General features: G+C 41.6%; 1 protein-coding gene across 1 annotated transcript in view; it reads left to right on the forward strand.

The window, feature by feature from the left end:
* Positions 1–16524, forward strand: part of ADAM12 (ADAM metallopeptidase domain 12) — a 178020-nt gene that overhangs the window by 118371 nt on the left and 43125 nt on the right. The window contains exons 7-11 of the mRNA XM_065638798.1: positions 1681–1746; positions 2376–2447; positions 4363–4532; positions 5709–5793; positions 10971–11119. Coding sequence (XP_065494870.1) covers positions 1681–1746; positions 2376–2447; positions 4363–4532; positions 5709–5793; positions 10971–11119 — 542 coding nt within the window. The remainder of the gene's footprint in view (positions 1–1680; positions 1747–2375; positions 2448–4362; positions 4533–5708; positions 5794–10970; positions 11120–16524) is intronic.

The following is a 16524-nucleotide window of genomic DNA, read 5'->3' on the forward strand; positions in this document are numbered from 1 at the left end:
TCTGATATATTTTGTCGAGAGGTAAATCAAGCTCCGCCAGAGCGCTGTAGATCCAGCTGAAGTTCAGTGAGACGTGGCAGGCTCTTTGTATTGCATCTGCTGCTGTGCCAGGAGCAGCAGGAGGGGACACGCTGACTCCTTGGTTTCCTGGGTCCCAACTGGCACATCGCCAGACGCTGCTGATGACCTGGGTGGCAAACGAGGTGTGGGCATGTGCAACCAAGTCTGTGCGCTCACCATGTGCCCATGGTGGTGGCAGTTGCCCAAGAATGTGACAGAGAACCCCAATATCAGGAAAAGTTGTGAGAGTATCTACTTGAGCTCATTTGCCAGACCTTCTAGTAAGCGTAATCCTGTGACGTGTTTGTATCATTGACATTTGGTTCATTAATGATAGCTTTTACTGCTTTCTAAGGTCATAAATACTGCCCAGATAGAACATACCTATTTTCCAGTTCTTGTAGTTTGAAGGCTATATAACACTATTAAATGTGAGTTTGGAAGTCACTTTCCTCTGAAGACAATGCTTTTTGTAAGACGTTCAAAGCCATTAATCTGCAGATAATAAAGAGGAACACTTTAGGGATGTGAAGAAAACTTTGTGAAATTTGGCTGGCAGGTGATGTGCAGCACTGATTTAGCTCAGGGGATCGCACAGTTTGCCTGAGAACAGTTTGCTTTGGAAAGCTTTAGTTGTGTTTTAGGTCATAGAGCATTAGTTTAGTTTAAGAAATCATGGTCATTAGTAGGTCATACATCTGCTTAAGCTCCTTAAGCTCTGGCATGAAGATCAGATACACTGCTGTGACCTCCTTTCCAGAACTGTCTTATTCCAGAAGCAAGGGAGGAATGATAGAATAGATGCTCAGCTGCTGTAAATCACAGAACTTTTACAGGCATTAATAGGTCACTTGATTTTAGGGTAGCAGAGAAGCTGTGCTACAATTAGTTCTATTAAAAAAATCCTTTTCTTCAGTGATCTTTTTGCAGGTTGATACTATGATTCTTCTAGACCTGCGTTTAGAACTGCAGGTAGTGTGACCAGCTGTTTTATGTAAATACACAGATACAAAACTAAATGGATGCCTTCTAGTTTTAGAGTGTTGGTTTGCTTCCCTAGATGCTGACAGTTGATTCTGCTTGTTTCTGCAGTTTTTGTTCTTGGGCTTTTCCTCCTACATAATTTATCAGTTGACCACTTGATCTTTTCTCTGCTTCACTCAATATCCCTTTATCTCTCATTTTTCCTAGTTAGTCAGTTTGTCTCTTGTGTGAAATGTTTGCTAAAAGTCAGCTCATCATTTCTTTAAATGTGCCTTGAAAACAGCAAAAGTCTTTCTGCTAGAGATATTTTCTTGTGAGGAAAGATAACTCAAACATTGCAGCTGTGGAAAACTGAAAGGTTGAGAGAGACTTTGCACCACTTTCCTGCTTGCTGTGATCAAATCCTGAGGGTTTTTTTTTTTTGTAAGTACCACATAGGCGATTTCTGTTGTGGAAGATAACAGGAAAACTTCTGTGGGGAGAAGGAATAAAATAAAACTTCGTATGTAGTGAAATCTTTGGTAATCTGAGATGTTGTGTGTTTCCTCTTGCAAGCGCTGTGTTGGACTGAGGGAGAGGCGATTCCAAGGGTGACTTACGGCAAACATAAAATACTATTTGCATCTTTTTTGGCAGTATAAGAGGGAGACGCTGAAGACAACAAAGTATGTGGAGCTTGTTATTGTGGCAGATAATCGCGAGGTAAGAAAATTAAAAAGTTACGGGAAACATGGGTCAGTAGGTCAGTTCATCTTCCATGGTATCGTAAGTAATGTGCTTCAGACTGTAATGAGATGGTTTTCCAAAGTAAAGCTTCTTCCCTAATTAGGGCTAAGCAATGGAAGGCACTGTTAGGATAGGACAATGCTGACAGTTAATTGTAAAATTTCTTGCAATATTTCATAAGGAATTTGACTCTCAAATGGGACTAACTATAGAAATATTCCAGTGAGTTGAACGGCAACCAAAGATCTAAATCTCGGTTTGAGTTATTTTACTACTTCATTTTTTTTGTCTCCTTGAACACTGCTAATTAGGGAGGTACAATCACAAAACAGAGCAAGAGCTAACAGAAGAGGCTTTTCTTTTTCACAAAACATCAGTCCCAGAAAGATCTCTATGTAAGATTTAGGGATTTTTAAACCTTTTTGTGAGAACCAAAATCCTATCCCATAGCCTGTGCTTGTTCTGAGCAGACCCTGAAGCCATCGGGAATCTGCCTCAGATCGGGGATCCCCAGACATTGCCCGCAGTGCTGGCAGAGTAAGGGGGCTGTTGGGGGAAAACGATGACATTTGTCCTGCTAGTATATTAATCTTTTCCATTTGAAGTTTCAGAGACAAGGCAAGGATGTGGAAAAAATTAAGCAGAGGCTGATAGAAATTGCAAACTATGTTGATAAGGTAAGAACATGAGCATTATTTCACTTTTTCAAATCTTACTATGCTTTCTGAAGGACGTTCTGAAATCAGTGTCTCTTTTACCAACAAATTAAGGAAGCTTCTAAAACTTTAAACTTTTGCTTTCATAAAAAGAAAAGGAGCTTGTCGCAGGGATTTACTGGTAAGCATTAGCTGTACGTTTCCAGTATTTCCATTCTTAATGGGGCTGTGTCCCCATCGTGCCCTCCCAGCGCACCGGCTGTGCTCAGATCAGCAGCTTTCACAACCTTTGCTGCAGCTCCTGATCCATCGACCTTTCCGAGGAGCTAACTCTGTGCTTTCCTAATACTGCAGGATTTCAGAGCAATACTTCTCTCCAACCCGTAAAACCAAAAAAGTAAACGTACACCTTTTGTATGCCCTTCAGTGTACTGAGCTGTGAGCTCTGCTCTGCTCTAAACAGTTCTCGGTAATGCATGAACTATACACAGGATGCATATATCTGTGGAAGCACCGCTCCTAAGGAGATGTACAGTTTAGCTCTAGGATTTTATTAACCTGGGAAGAGAGTGGGGATAATCACCTATGGAACAGCCTATAGAAAAAGGATCATTTAGAGGAGGAATTTGAAGGGCAAAGTCCTTTGCAGCAGCAAGGGATGGTCAAATTGTAAGGCCAACAAAGGGCCTGCGAAGATATGATCAATAATATATACGGCCCAAGGAAGATCGCAGAATTAAAAATATGCAGGGCTTTAGGAAGCAGGAGTTGATGGCTGAGTGAGAGCAATAAGAAAGAGACACACACTGGATTTTTTTTTATTTGGAGTAATTTCTTCGCATAAACAATAAATGGTAAGAGTCCTCTACAGTGCTTTTTGAGCAAATTAAAGTTTATTTCTGTTGTGCTGTATGGCCAGAAAAAATTAGGCGTCCAGTAGTGAAATTATAACTGAAGGGAGTCTTAATTTAGCTGAGAACTTGCCAAGTGATACTTCAAGGGAAATAACTCAAGGAGAAGCATTCTTGATTAAAAACAAGCTGCTGTAGACACCTCCACCTCTTCCGTAATTGTCTTGCTGACTTATTGCTGGAGGACAGGTGTTTATATGTTACCTGCTCAAAATTAATTTTGCATGTTATAATATATTTATGTTTCATGCTTAATTTATGCTCAGCAAATGCCAGTGTTATCCAAACGACTGTAATGCACACAAACAAGACAAAGATCTAGTATACGCTTTACTCAGACTGTCAGCCAAATCTGAACTTGATCGATTCTTGAATCCTTCACATTAGTCTCACACTGGAATTGTTCTCTCTGCTCGGTTGCTAATTCTGCTCTGCCTCCCCTCTTGTAGCAACTGTGGCATTTACCAGTGTGCTAATAGCACAGGTAGCCCACGGTGCCAAAATCACTTGGTTTTATCCGCTAGGAGCAAAACTCGATGGCTGAGTAATTTTGAGTTATTCTTTTGAAGCACAACCATAGTTCAGCACAGTCACCTCTGCCTCTTGAATCGCACTGGGCCTAGTGAGGGAGGGCACAGTCATCTGCTGGAGCAACACGTTTGTTCACAAGTGCAGGACAAGCTGGCAAACGTTGTCTCAGTCACCTTCGAGCTGACATTTGAAGGTAGTTGCAGCGTTTAATCTCAGACGATACCAAACTTGAGTGGGACATGAAGAAGTAGCGTTATCTCTGGATGTCTTTGAATGTCTGGTGGGTATTTAGGTCAGGACTGTTCTCTGTAAGTCATGGAAATATTTTTTCTGACACAGTCCTATCAGGTGTTCACTTTTGCCCTGGAGAAGAGACTGGTTAAGCCTCTGCAATAAAGGTTCATGTGCATGTTGTGCTTCTGTTAACATATTCTAATCCAGTGTGGTGTAAAATGGGTTTTAGAAACATGTTTTTATTTTTGTTTTCTCATTAGTTCTATAGGCCCCTAAATATTCGAGTAGCCCTGGTTGGAGTGGAAGTGTGGAGTGACATGGATAAGTGCTCTATTTCTCAAGACCCTTTCACCAGCCTGCATGAGTTTCTGGACTGGAGAAAGCTGAAACTGCTACCTCGTAAACCCCATGACAATGCACAGCTAATAAGGTAGACTTGACACTATATTTCATATCGGCTGGGATGGCAGTGATATGAGAACAGCAGTACTAATTTCTTCCCCAGTTGCTAAGCTGTTGGGAGAAACTTCTGTGCCCCTGAGGGTTTGTCTTTCCCCTCTGCAAACATCAAACACGAAAGCGCTTTGCAGAGCTCTTCAGCAGACACTTCAAATGAATTTCCTTCCGCAGCTCTGCAATAGCCCTGTTGCTTGTAGGCCATTCCTGAATACCACTCATGTAGAACTGTACGTGTGTAAGACGCTGGTAAATACTTAGGGCATGAATTTACGAGCAGTTTAAACTGGTCTCAGTCTAAATTGTTACTGCAAAAGGCAGTCGTGCCCTCACCCCAGAAACAGAGCTGAGGTGGCACTAGGCGTGTTTGTTGGTCGAAAGACCTCAGTAAACTTTAAAATGCAGTCTAAATCAGACAATTCATTTGCGACTTAAAAATTAAATTATACACATCTTTTACCCTGCTGCTCCTGTCGCCTGGATTAAAGTAATTGAGTAGACGTTCTCAAAGTAAAAGCGCTCTTAAAAAAAACATAAGAGAAACATGTCTTTCTTCAACCAGGTATCATTTTTGATCAATGAGCCATTCTTTATACTCTACAGATAAATGTGCCTGATGTCTTAGTAAATAAAAGGAGCTCTTTACTCATTATGTAGATATTCTTACATTAGCTGTGTAAGAATAGAATGAGCCCTTCCAAACTGTCCCTTATGAGATATTTGATTGCTCTCTATGTATAATAACACTTTGTTTGGAACGATTACATCCTTGGCTGTGTATGATAACAAGTAGCATATAAACTTCCCACTGCATTAAAATAACCCTTCTTTGAGCTAGAGACATTATTTTTATGTTTGTATTTCTATTCCAAACTTCAGTCAGGGAAAAAAGAAAGGAAAGAAGGGTCCTGTTACAGCAGTAAACCCAAAGGACAGTGATCAAATAGATATTTCTCGTCATTGTCAGTTTGGCAAGTCGGCATGACTAATGTGTGCTTTTCATTGTTTAAACCTGCAAATGTCTGGAGCTGACACACTTGAAGTGGGATCTTTGTTTGAGATTGGCAGAAATACAAGACTGAAAATAATAGGGTGGTATCTTGGCACGGAATGGTGATTCTGAGACTGTTCTCCTTTCCCCCTCCCACAGCGGAGTGTACTTCCAAGGGACCACCATTGGCATGGCGCCCATCATGAGCATGTGCACCGCAGAGCAGTCTGGAGGGGTCGTCATGGTAAGTGGTAAAAGCACGGGACTTGAAACTGGCCCAGGTGGCGCGACACGATCTCAGGTTTTGTAGTACTGAATTCTGTACCAGGACGTCAGCCCCTTTTGTCCCATTTTTAGTCAATGTTATCTATATCTACATGCACATTGCTTGTAAATGATACTTTCCAAAGTGAAAAAACTCAAAATATGGCATTAAAATATAGCGTGGCCTCTTTGGAAGAATCCCCTACTCCTAATTATCATGAAATCAGGTGTTAAGGTACTATAAGGGATGAAAACCAGAAGATGTATATGTTACGCACTAGGGTATACTAGTGTTACAGGCAACAACAGTTGATGCTGAATCTTTTATTATATTGATTTTATTCTGTATTTATGAAGTTTCCTGTGTAAGGCTTTATTTTCCATCTTAGTAGCACAGTGGTTTTATTACATTGCCGGACAACAAGAACAAACAACGGCAGCATTTACTCTACCTGAGCCTCTCTCAAATAGTATTACTGGTAATGCTGTGGTTACATTCTAGGCATGATCAACAGACAAGTAAACATCTTAGCCAATTTCTGGAAGTAGTTCTGGAGGATTTTCTTTCAGATTTTTTTAAAATTTTTTTATTAATTTTGAACAGTGTTTCTCTGCTGTTGCAGACTCCCAGAGCTTGCAGGCCACTAACAGGCTCAGCTGGTGACCTCAGAGCTCAACTCCAGAGCATAAAGCCACCTCTTAGACAGTCTCTGAGTTCAACGTGCGCATGCTTAAGCCTTTGTGTTTTCTACCGCTTCGTCAAGGCTTCCAGCACGTCAGGTGATGTGGTGGTTCTCTCCAGCTTTTGCTGGACACCTCAGATCTCTACAGAAATGAGCTGGGAGCTCAGTGTTCAGAGTTTGCGTGGTCTCAAAGCTCCCAGTCTTTCAAAGCTTCATAGGGCAAACCTGCAGCCCAGGGCACTAAGGCTTTTGCCTCAAGACATTTCGTGCCGCAGAGTAATCCCAGAGATACAGCCCCTTGAAAGCTCTGCCTTCTGTCTTAACGAGCATCCAAGCTGAGTTTGGTCTACAAAACAGGTCTCCTTTGTGGTCTCTTGGACAAATAGGCAAGTAGCCAAGCTGGGGTTTGTGTGCGTTTATGGAAGATGATGTATAGATGGTTCGGACTGGGAGGATTTACGAGGTGAGCAGGGGAGCTGAGGTATAGGAAAGAACAATGACATCACGTAATTTGGAGAAAGTCATGTCAAAATGGTAGAAAAGAAAAAGGCTTCAGTCTCTTGGTAGCTTTAGAAGCTGAGTCTCTAATTGGTGTTTGTTACATGTTTTCACTGGGTACCTGGGGGATAGGTACGAAAGGAAAAGGAGGAAAAGAGGAAGAACAAGCTGTAGAAATCTCCCAGTGCACTTCCAAATCTTGGCAAAGGCTTATATGAGACAGACAGGCCCATTTTATCCATTTCACCCTCAGGCGAGCACTTGCTGCTTTGGCTTTATCTGCAGTCAGAGGTGCCCTTAATGACAACTTTTTGTCCATTTAATTTTTAGCACAAGGTTTAAAATACACTACAGTGTATTTTACTGCAAAGTCAGTCCTCTTCACTCTGGAAACTGTCATTTTAAACAGAAACAACAGAAAATATTTCATTCCGGTAACAAGAAAACAAGAATCAGCATTTCCTAACGTTCTCTCAGGGCTCTGGCAGAGGAGAGACTGATTTATATGTCCCTGCTCATGGCAGGAGGTTGGACTAGATGACCTTTGAAGGTCCCTTCCAACCCAAACTATTCTGTGATTCTGCATGTCCAGGAGAACCCCGGTGCCCCTGTTTGAATCATGGGCCAGGCTGCAGCTTTACTCGAGGTGAAAATTAACTCAAGGCTTGTACAGCGCAACCATAAATGTTTTCCAGTTCTTTAAGCAAATCCTCAAAAAGGAGCCAAATCCAAAACAAGCAAACTCTCACCCCCAAAACCCAAATGGGCAGCTGTCCAGCCTTCCTTCCCCAGTTAACAAAGGCTGATTCAGGTGCATACAAAAATTCTTATTTATACCAGTACCTAGAGAAGAAAGCTCTAAATTTGGAAGACAGGCAAATGACAGAAAAAAAAGAAACTCTTCATCTGGGAGACAGTAGCGCTCAAATGTCTCAACACTGGGCAGCTGAACATCTGTCCATCCTTATAATTCCGCCAATCCCTTACCCATCCCACTCCCAACACTCAATACCAAATAGCTCCCATGCTCTCAAAACTCATTGGAAAGAAAGCAGAGAGATTGCATGAAAAATAATATTTGAATACAAAAACTGGAATCATCCTTGTATGATCTGGTTTTCCTGACTGTTTTTGCAGTTACTCAGCCCTCCTATATGATCTGAATTTCTCTATCATCCCCCCCACCCCAAGAGCCTGCCCATCTGGACTTTTCTGTAGGGCTGAATTCTCCAGTGTGGGTGACACCCTGTCCCCCACTAACCATAAGAGAAACTCAAAGTGGGGAGAGGAGGCATCCGCGTCTGAGAAGGTATCAAGAGCATTATAATTGTATTTTACTGCGATGGTTTTGTTGTGTTGTATGAAGACCAAACAAAACAGCAAATCTTTGACACGTGATTCCGTCTTCATTGTGTTTGAAAAGATTGCCCGCTAAATTCGTGGATCTAAACATAAAACATTGCTGTAATGTAAATGTAGTATTCTCACTCATGTCAAATTTCTATCGGCTTCAGTGGAAAGTTAGGCTGAACGACAGGTGTGGAACTGAGGCACTTGCATTTCAGTGAATTGCTTAAATGAAATAAAAGTGTGTTTTAGGAACTTATTCCTGCAACTGCATGTGAAGTACCAGGATTGGGACATTAGCCTGTTCTAGCTGTAGGTGACAGTATTTTATTATTACGATTTGGTCTGAATCTCAGTGGACTGAAGCAGAGTTCAGCTGAAGGCAGCTGCATGTTTTGTGCAACAGCTTCTTATGTCTTAACAGTAGATGGTTGCTTATTCAGTGGTTGCAAAACTGTTTGGTAATGACTTTTACTGCTCAAGTTAACTTTAAAAGACCCCGGTGGAATAAATCAAAGTCACATTGCTATTCATTTATTTAGTCCTTGCGATACTTAGCTGGTCTCAGTATCAAATGGGACGTGTCAACTGTTTGTTTTGATAACCTTCATTTATGCTGTCTTCACATAACCTCTTTTGCTGAGACATCACATTCCTTGTTTTAAAAACCCTCTCTAGAAACTGATAAAATTGCATTCCAAGCGGATCAGAGCAAGTAACGAGAACCGCCTGGGCTGTAATAATTGTTTGCCTATTCAAGACACAAATTACGCTTCGGAATTTAGTGCTCCAGTTTTGGAGTGGACTGTGTGAATTGTTGTTTTTGTTTTTACTTGCCAGCTTTAGAGGTTTTCAAATAAGTGTAGTCTCTGTTCAGTAAGAGAGACTGAAAAAATGGAGAAATCTGAGCTCAGTTTGTTGTCCATCGAGGTAGCTCAGACCTTAAGGGAGTTTCTGTCTTGACCTCATAGCCCTGACTTCAAGGCATCATTCCACTGCGCTGTTGGTAAATTACATGGAATTTTGTTGTTGTTTTATTCATCTTCAGTCCTGGATTCTTTTCCAGTTGAGTGAGAGGTTGTGCTCTTTTTATGACATCAGGTTCCATCACATAGAATTCTCTAAATATTTCATAAATTACTATGAGTAAAAAGGTAAATCAGTCTGTATGTGACTAGTGTCTAGATAAGACATCTCCGTATGTAGGCTTTTTGCAGGAGTTTATATTTTCTTGATTATTACAGATTATTTTACTGCATAGGTTTACTTTGTTGTTTCTTTTACTAGGACAGGTTGTACAGCTTCTTTCATCAAATGGACATCTTAGAATAGAACTGCACACAAGCTGCCTGTTGGATTAGTCACAAGATTTTTATATTAAAAGTTAAAAATGCAAGAAAAACTAAAAAGAGATCCTTTGTTAAAAGATAAAATTCTTCCGAGTTTATTCCAAATGCAGAAGTAGTTTCTTGTCTTCAGAATGACTATATTCTCTTTTTTATTTTGTTTTCTGAGAAGTGACTTACTAAAAATATTAGCACAGATGAATGGAAGAAGAACCTCTTAAATCTACCCCAAGTCGTGTATTAATGGCTTCATTAATATGTAGCTAATGTTTTGAACTGTTTTACCTTTCACTTCTTTTTAGTCTGAAGGTTGGCTTAGATGATACTAAAAGAGTTATTTAAACTGAATATATTCAAATACACTTTTAAAGCAGGCGGCTGTACATAGTAATTCCATTTACTGACTGATAAATAGTGGATCATGCATTTATATTACATGTTTATGCCTTGAGGGGAAGCTTTCATATGAGTACAGGGGGATTTTTTTCCCTCAAGGAAAATGATCAATGTGGAAAGGTCTCTTACTTGTGGTTAAGCCAAAACATCAGTCCGATCACACCAACCTGTAATCAGACCATGCAGTGAACTTCTCATAAATAATTGTCCCAAAAATCAGTATTTCAACAAGGATTAATGTTAATATTTCAGTTTTGACACTGCAACATTGAAGAATATTCATAGGTGTTAACAAGAGGCCATCTAAGATTTCGACTTGCCTTGTCCTTTCATTTTAAAAAGGAGATTTTCAAAGGTACTTGGTTTTCCTTGCAAGGCTTGTGAAATCTTGGACTTTCTGATATTAAAGGAACAGTCTGAAGAATATTAAATAGACCAAGTGAAGTTTCTTGCTGCTTATGTAAGTTACCTCCTGACATGAAGGATCTTCTCACTATTCCCTCGTCACACTCATCCTCACCCATAAATGGTTGCCCTTTCCAACACTCCACACCTGGGTGACTGTCTTCTGCCATGTCTTGGGATTTTGGGGGTTTTATTGAGCAGGGGAATTTCAAGCCGTAAATAAAGAGATGGCCCAGATGTTCAGAACTGTCCAGTGGTCTCAAATGCCTAATGTGCTGGGGAAACTGGGTGGCCTGTCCTGAAATTCCCAGTCTGCACTTGGGGTACGGTGGATGAGTTTAAAATTTTGTCCATTTAACAACAGTGTAATGCAGCTGGTAAGTTCATCAAATATTTCAAAGGACAGGCAATAGAACCTCAGAGCGGGGAGTGTGTATTTTGAATTGGTTTTATATGTTGACTAGTGTGTTGTTGTGTTGTAGGATCACTCAGAAAACCCTCTGGGTGCAGCGGTCACCCTGGCTCATGAACTGGGCCACAATTTTGGAATGAATCACGACACATTGGAGAGGGGCTGTAACTGCAAAGCGTCTACTGATAAAGGGGGTTGCATCATGAACCCTTCTACTGGGTAAGTGTGAGGGTAAGCACTGGCAAGTTACAGTTAGAGTGGAAAATTTTTTGTTTTGTTTTGTGTCTCGGGAACATTCAAGGGCAAAAAAGAAAATCTTCTCAACACCTGTCAATCTTTTTGCAGTTATATCCTCCTCAAGCTGAAACAATTAAAGTTGTTATCAGAGTACAGACATGTACCATTGTACTTTTGTATTTCTCTACTACCAGTGTGAGCGACAAAAATGCCATAAGCAACAGGTTAATTTAAAAAAAACATTGGAAGTGTTGAATCAGAGTTTCACCTTCTCTCATCTTGCCAACCGAGTATCATAGTCATAATAGGAAATGAGCAGCATCCCAAGGCGAAGACTAAGATGAATGTGTAGCAAATAAAGTAATGCAGGAAATATATTATTACTAGACTCTCTGTAAAGCCTTTGTCTTGTGCAGAGGAGCTTTTTAGTTTTGCACAAATGTTTGCATTTCACCCCTAGTTATAAGTGTGTTGCAGTATTTGCATGTGAGCAACTTAAATCTGTAAAGTCGGTAAGGTCAGGACTTGTTTCTTCCAAGAAAAGGTTCAAGACACTGTGGGAATTAAAGCCCATGAACCCTTGGTCATCTCTGCTGCTGATAAAGGCGCTATGTGAAGAGAAGCATAGTGTTTTTGTAGCCAGAGTACAGGCACCATGACCAGAGGAACTCATTACGGCTTACTTTTCTGTATTTTAAAGTTCTGCTAGAAACGTGATATAAGGAATGAGTTCTCCATGTCCGTATTCAGACAAGAACTGATAGGATTACAATGAAGTAAGAGCAGTAGATTTACCAAAGCTTTCTGATGGTAAGTGATGTGCTGGACTGGACTGCCTGCAGAAATGTTCCAGCCTGTGACTGGAAGCTGGTGAGAACCAGTGGGGCAGATAACCTGCCAGCAGTGTCTTGTAGGTACAGCTGGACTTGCCCTGGGGCAAGAGGATGGTCTCGATGAACTCGTGATGTCTATTCCAGCTCCAGCATTCTCTGTGTCTGCTTAAACTTCATCTGTTGCTTAAAAATCTCTTCTGGGAATTGTGATCGGCTCAGCCTCTGCCTTCCCCGAGACCGCATGTTTCTGGGAAAGAGGGAGAGCGATCTGGGAGAGGCCAGGGAGTGCTGGGCAGGATTGCTCCCCGCTGGTCAGCCTAACAGCAGCCTTGGCTTGTCTTCAAAGGCGTGCTGTCACCCTCCTTCAAGGCAGAAAAAGGGATTCTGGCCAGCGGCCAAGCACAGCAAGTTAAGAGACAAAAGAGAGTTTGTGTGTGGGGGGAGGAAAATGAGAGTGATTTCTGCAGTTTGGAAAAGAAAAATAGCTTGGCTCTTCTAAAACAATAGGTAGTAAATATCCGTATGGAATTGCATTCTGCAGCACATCAGGGATCATATGCACACTGCAAAAACAAACTGAAATTGGAAACGGGGCTCTGAGGTGAGGGGATGCGAGAGCTGGTGAGCAGCGGGCAGACGGGCCTGAGATTTGGGTTCTGAGCTCCTGAAAGATGCATTCAGGCTTGAGTCATCCCCGCTGAATTACTGCTTGGGCATCCAGTTATTCCGCTTTTGGAAATAAATGCAGGAGATGCTCTCAGGACAGAAACTTCTAGGCACTTTGTGTACTCATCCTGTGGAGGTATCTTTAATGTGAGATTAGATAACTCTTCCCTGGTTCTGCCTTCTGCCCCGGAGTCCTCGGGGTATATCTGAAGCCGTCCTGTGTTCAAGACATGCCAGTCCTGAGACTTGGTGCTGGGTTTGCTCAGGGCATGTACAGACCAAGGTTGCACCAGCTCAGTGTCTTCTCAGATGTAAGGCCAACAGCTCAGCTCCCTTGATGTTGGGGTTTCTGTAGCACCTTACGGCTCCAAGGCTGTTTTTCCTTCAGCAGCGCTGTGCCCAGCTCCAGAATCCCACAGGTTTGCAGTCTGGGGAGAGGGGCATCAGGTGCACTCCAGCTTTGGAACGCTTTCTTCAGATTTTTACCAAACTTTATATACAACTAGTGCCTCAGGAAGAGTTGCGGTATTCACAGAATTGAGCGGGCTGTTTTGTTTGCAGCGACTATTGATTTCTAAATGGAAATTTTAACATCAGTTTATAGCCTTAGGCTTCATATTGTGCTGTTAATCCGTAATAAGTATTCCAGGAGAATACTTTATGCCTTAAGCCAAACTGCATTTTACCAATTTAAAATTAACACTTTGAATATTTACCCAAGATCTGACAAAGGGTAGTATTTTTCTGAGCACCATGATTCATGGAACACTGAAGATTATTTGGCTTTGGAAGTACGTGTCTGTTAAGGGAAGGCGAAATTAAAATTCCCTACCTGAAAAACATTCTTAGAATAGGAAAAACATCAAAACAAAGAGCATCCCAGGCAAGCCAGATACATTGAGAGAGACAGCTTGCACTCTCAGTATACTCATTGACACTCTGCTCCTCTAATTTCTGTTGGTTTAAGGTAGATTTAGCAAGTGCGAGAAAAAGAAAATCTTTGGGTTGAAGCTAGTGTAAAAAGTACAAGCTGTTGAGAAGTCCTTATGTGATATTTTAAAAGGATAGGAAATCTCTGGGTTATAACAGAAAAGCCTCTGTAAACTTAACTTTGGAGTCATTTGTGTGGTTGTGCAGCAGAAGGGAATGTTTGAAGGTTTTTTACTTAAAAGTGATTGCATTAATTATTGCCATCTTCTTTCAGTTCTTATGTTTCAGTCTTTGAAGAGGTCTTGGAAATTACTTGTTGGTGGAAAAAATCTCAAGGGATCAGTGTGGAATTTAAACTCTGTTGGATCTGTCCTTTCATGAGCTTCCTATAGTTTTAACTCTTTAAAAGATACCAGCAAGATGTGAACCACTTGTGTGTGAGCTACAAATGCCTTTAAGACCCTCTACTTCAGCAAAATATGTTTTGTTTAACATGGAGTTAAACATATAGAACCCAACATTTGTGACACTCCAGGCCTTCTAGAGATTCAAATATCTGCTATGGAAATGACATAAATCCCACTGCAAAAGGACTTTTTTTTCTATAAAAATTGTATGAACAAGGAAATACTTAATACTAACACATTGTTCCCTTTTAATGAGTATTTTTAGTGATATTCCTTGAGTTCCTTTTTGACCAGAGACTTTTCCAAATGAAAAAAAAAAAGATGTAACGAGTCTTAAAGAGATCTGTAGATCTTCTTGCTGAGTTCATAGGATCTGAAAACCAACGCACTAGGCTGACTTGGCGAGGCCATTTCACTATTCCACTTGTTTTCCTAGTGTCCGCTCTTAGGATTGAAACTATTCTTCCTGACAGGTAGATAAATACAGAAGACTTCTGGTGAAACCCAAGGCATTAGTCTAGATTTATACCACTGCAATTAAAAGCAGAATTTAGCACAAATTTTGGAGCAAAACGATGCCAATTAGCAGGGCTTGTTTATTTCATAATTTTGGAAATGTACTTTTTATGTGCTCCTTCATCAAAATTGAGCACAGGTATCTCCTTGGGGGTTAAAACTGGGTAATTTCCCCCCAAGCGTTTGAAAGCTTGAAATTTCTTGCCAGCCTTAAACATTTTTAGTTAGTCTTGTCCCTGGTGGAAAGCCGAGGGTTTATACTTCGCTCGCCCACGTCTGTGTCCTTGCCAATAGTGTGCTCTTCTGGTTTAATACGGGTGACTCACATAGCTAACTTGTCATTGGGGAAAGTGAGCGTACTGTAAACACGTTCTTCCTTCCCTCTAGCAGAAAATACCCCTTGGTGCCTTTTCATGTCCCCCTGCCTAGTTGAGGTGTTGATGGGAGACCAGGAATCCATTAAGGTCAAACCAGCTGGTTTTACCCGGCTCATTCAGATCTGCTCCCTTTGCAGATTCCTGTAACTTGCTCTGCTGGAAGCTGCTTTCCTTGCCGTCTCACAGAAGCGTGTTGCTCTTACCGGGATCAGTTCTCGTTGCTGAATCATCCCAGCCAGGGCTAATTGAAATGCCAGGCAGGCTCTGGGGACAGCGCCGGTTGGTTCATCTCTCTTTGCACTTGTGTAGGCAGAAGCAGGTTTTCACCGTGCTGATAGAAAAGAGGGTGATGGAAAAAGGGCTGCTTCACCGTCTCTTCTGCAGTCCCCTTTGCATCTGGCTATGGGAATGATAGAAGCTTTTTTTCCATGTTCGCCTTACTGCCCACACCCTGTTTCTTTTGCTGTCTGTATATTGTAAGAGGAAATACCTCCTGTTGACCTGGAAGGAGTGCATGCTTTACCGTGGGCTGAAAGTTGTCTTTACAGCTGTAAATCAGGGGGGGCTTTTCCACACCCGTCCAGCAGACCCCCCCCCTTGCCCCATTGCACAGAAACTACAAATGGAAGATGCGACCCAGCTTGGAGTTTGTCCCCGCAAACAAGTGTGATAGCAGGAAGGCAGGATGGGTTTGTGCTGAGGAGTCGTGACTCTGTCCGCACTGGGATCCCTTCAGATGCCCTTGAGCTCTTGCCTCAAGCACCGTCACTTTGTGACCGGTCTTCCAAATCATACTGCACAGCAAGCTCAGCCTGGCGGCAGGTCACGTAAGTCTGCTTCTACTCTTATTTCTGCCTTGGCTGTAAATTGCTTCTCTTCAAAGACCGTGACAAAGAAGAGATGAAGTAAATGCGAAATAATTGAAAACAACAAATCCTTAGGAAAAGAAAAGTACTGTATGGGCTGTTGTTTCAAGACATGAATCAAGTGGTATGTGATACATATATAGAAAGTGCAAAACCTGATGTGTGAGGGAGGTCTTGGCCATTGCTATTTGCTCAGAAGACTTTTGAATAAAAGAATATCTCTTCAGAAACCTTTATTTTAATCTAGGTCCCCAGTAGACTTGTTTTGCCTCTGTTCCAGGAGTTGCCTTGTGCCAGGTCATACGCTGGTTTGCATCCCAGTGATGGCAGGAAGCGCTAGGGACAGAAAGCCTGACTTAGGTTAGGAAACATTTGTTCTTTGTTGCACGTTACAGGCCAATTCCCAACTGTTTTGAAAGTGCAGTGCTCTAAGATCTGGGAAAAGAAGCTTTGCTTGAAAGGCAGCTTTCCTGCCAGTGAGAAACAGTTATATTTGACACTTTGCTTTTATGCGTTAACTTCAGTGGCCAAGGGGAGGTGCATTACACTTTAGTTTCTGTCATTTAAAGCATCCATTTCTCTAACATCTGACATCTAACTTCTCTAACGTGCTGGCAAAGAAAAATTGGTTTTATTGGCTACCCTCTATTGACAGCCCTCTGTGGTAGCGCGTGTATTGTTAGAGACATCTAAAATAGCTCTTTCTTTGCTTTCTCCTCTTCTCCCCATCCCTAGTTTGTGCTACTTGCACATTGTTGAGGTTTCACTTTGGTTTTTTTCCTGATTTTCCTG

This window comes from Caloenas nicobarica, chromosome 7, assembly GCF_036013445.1.
Source record: "Caloenas nicobarica isolate bCalNic1 chromosome 7, bCalNic1.hap1, whole genome shotgun sequence".
Classification (NCBI taxonomy): Eukaryota; Metazoa; Chordata; class Aves; order Columbiformes; family Columbidae; genus Caloenas; species Caloenas nicobarica.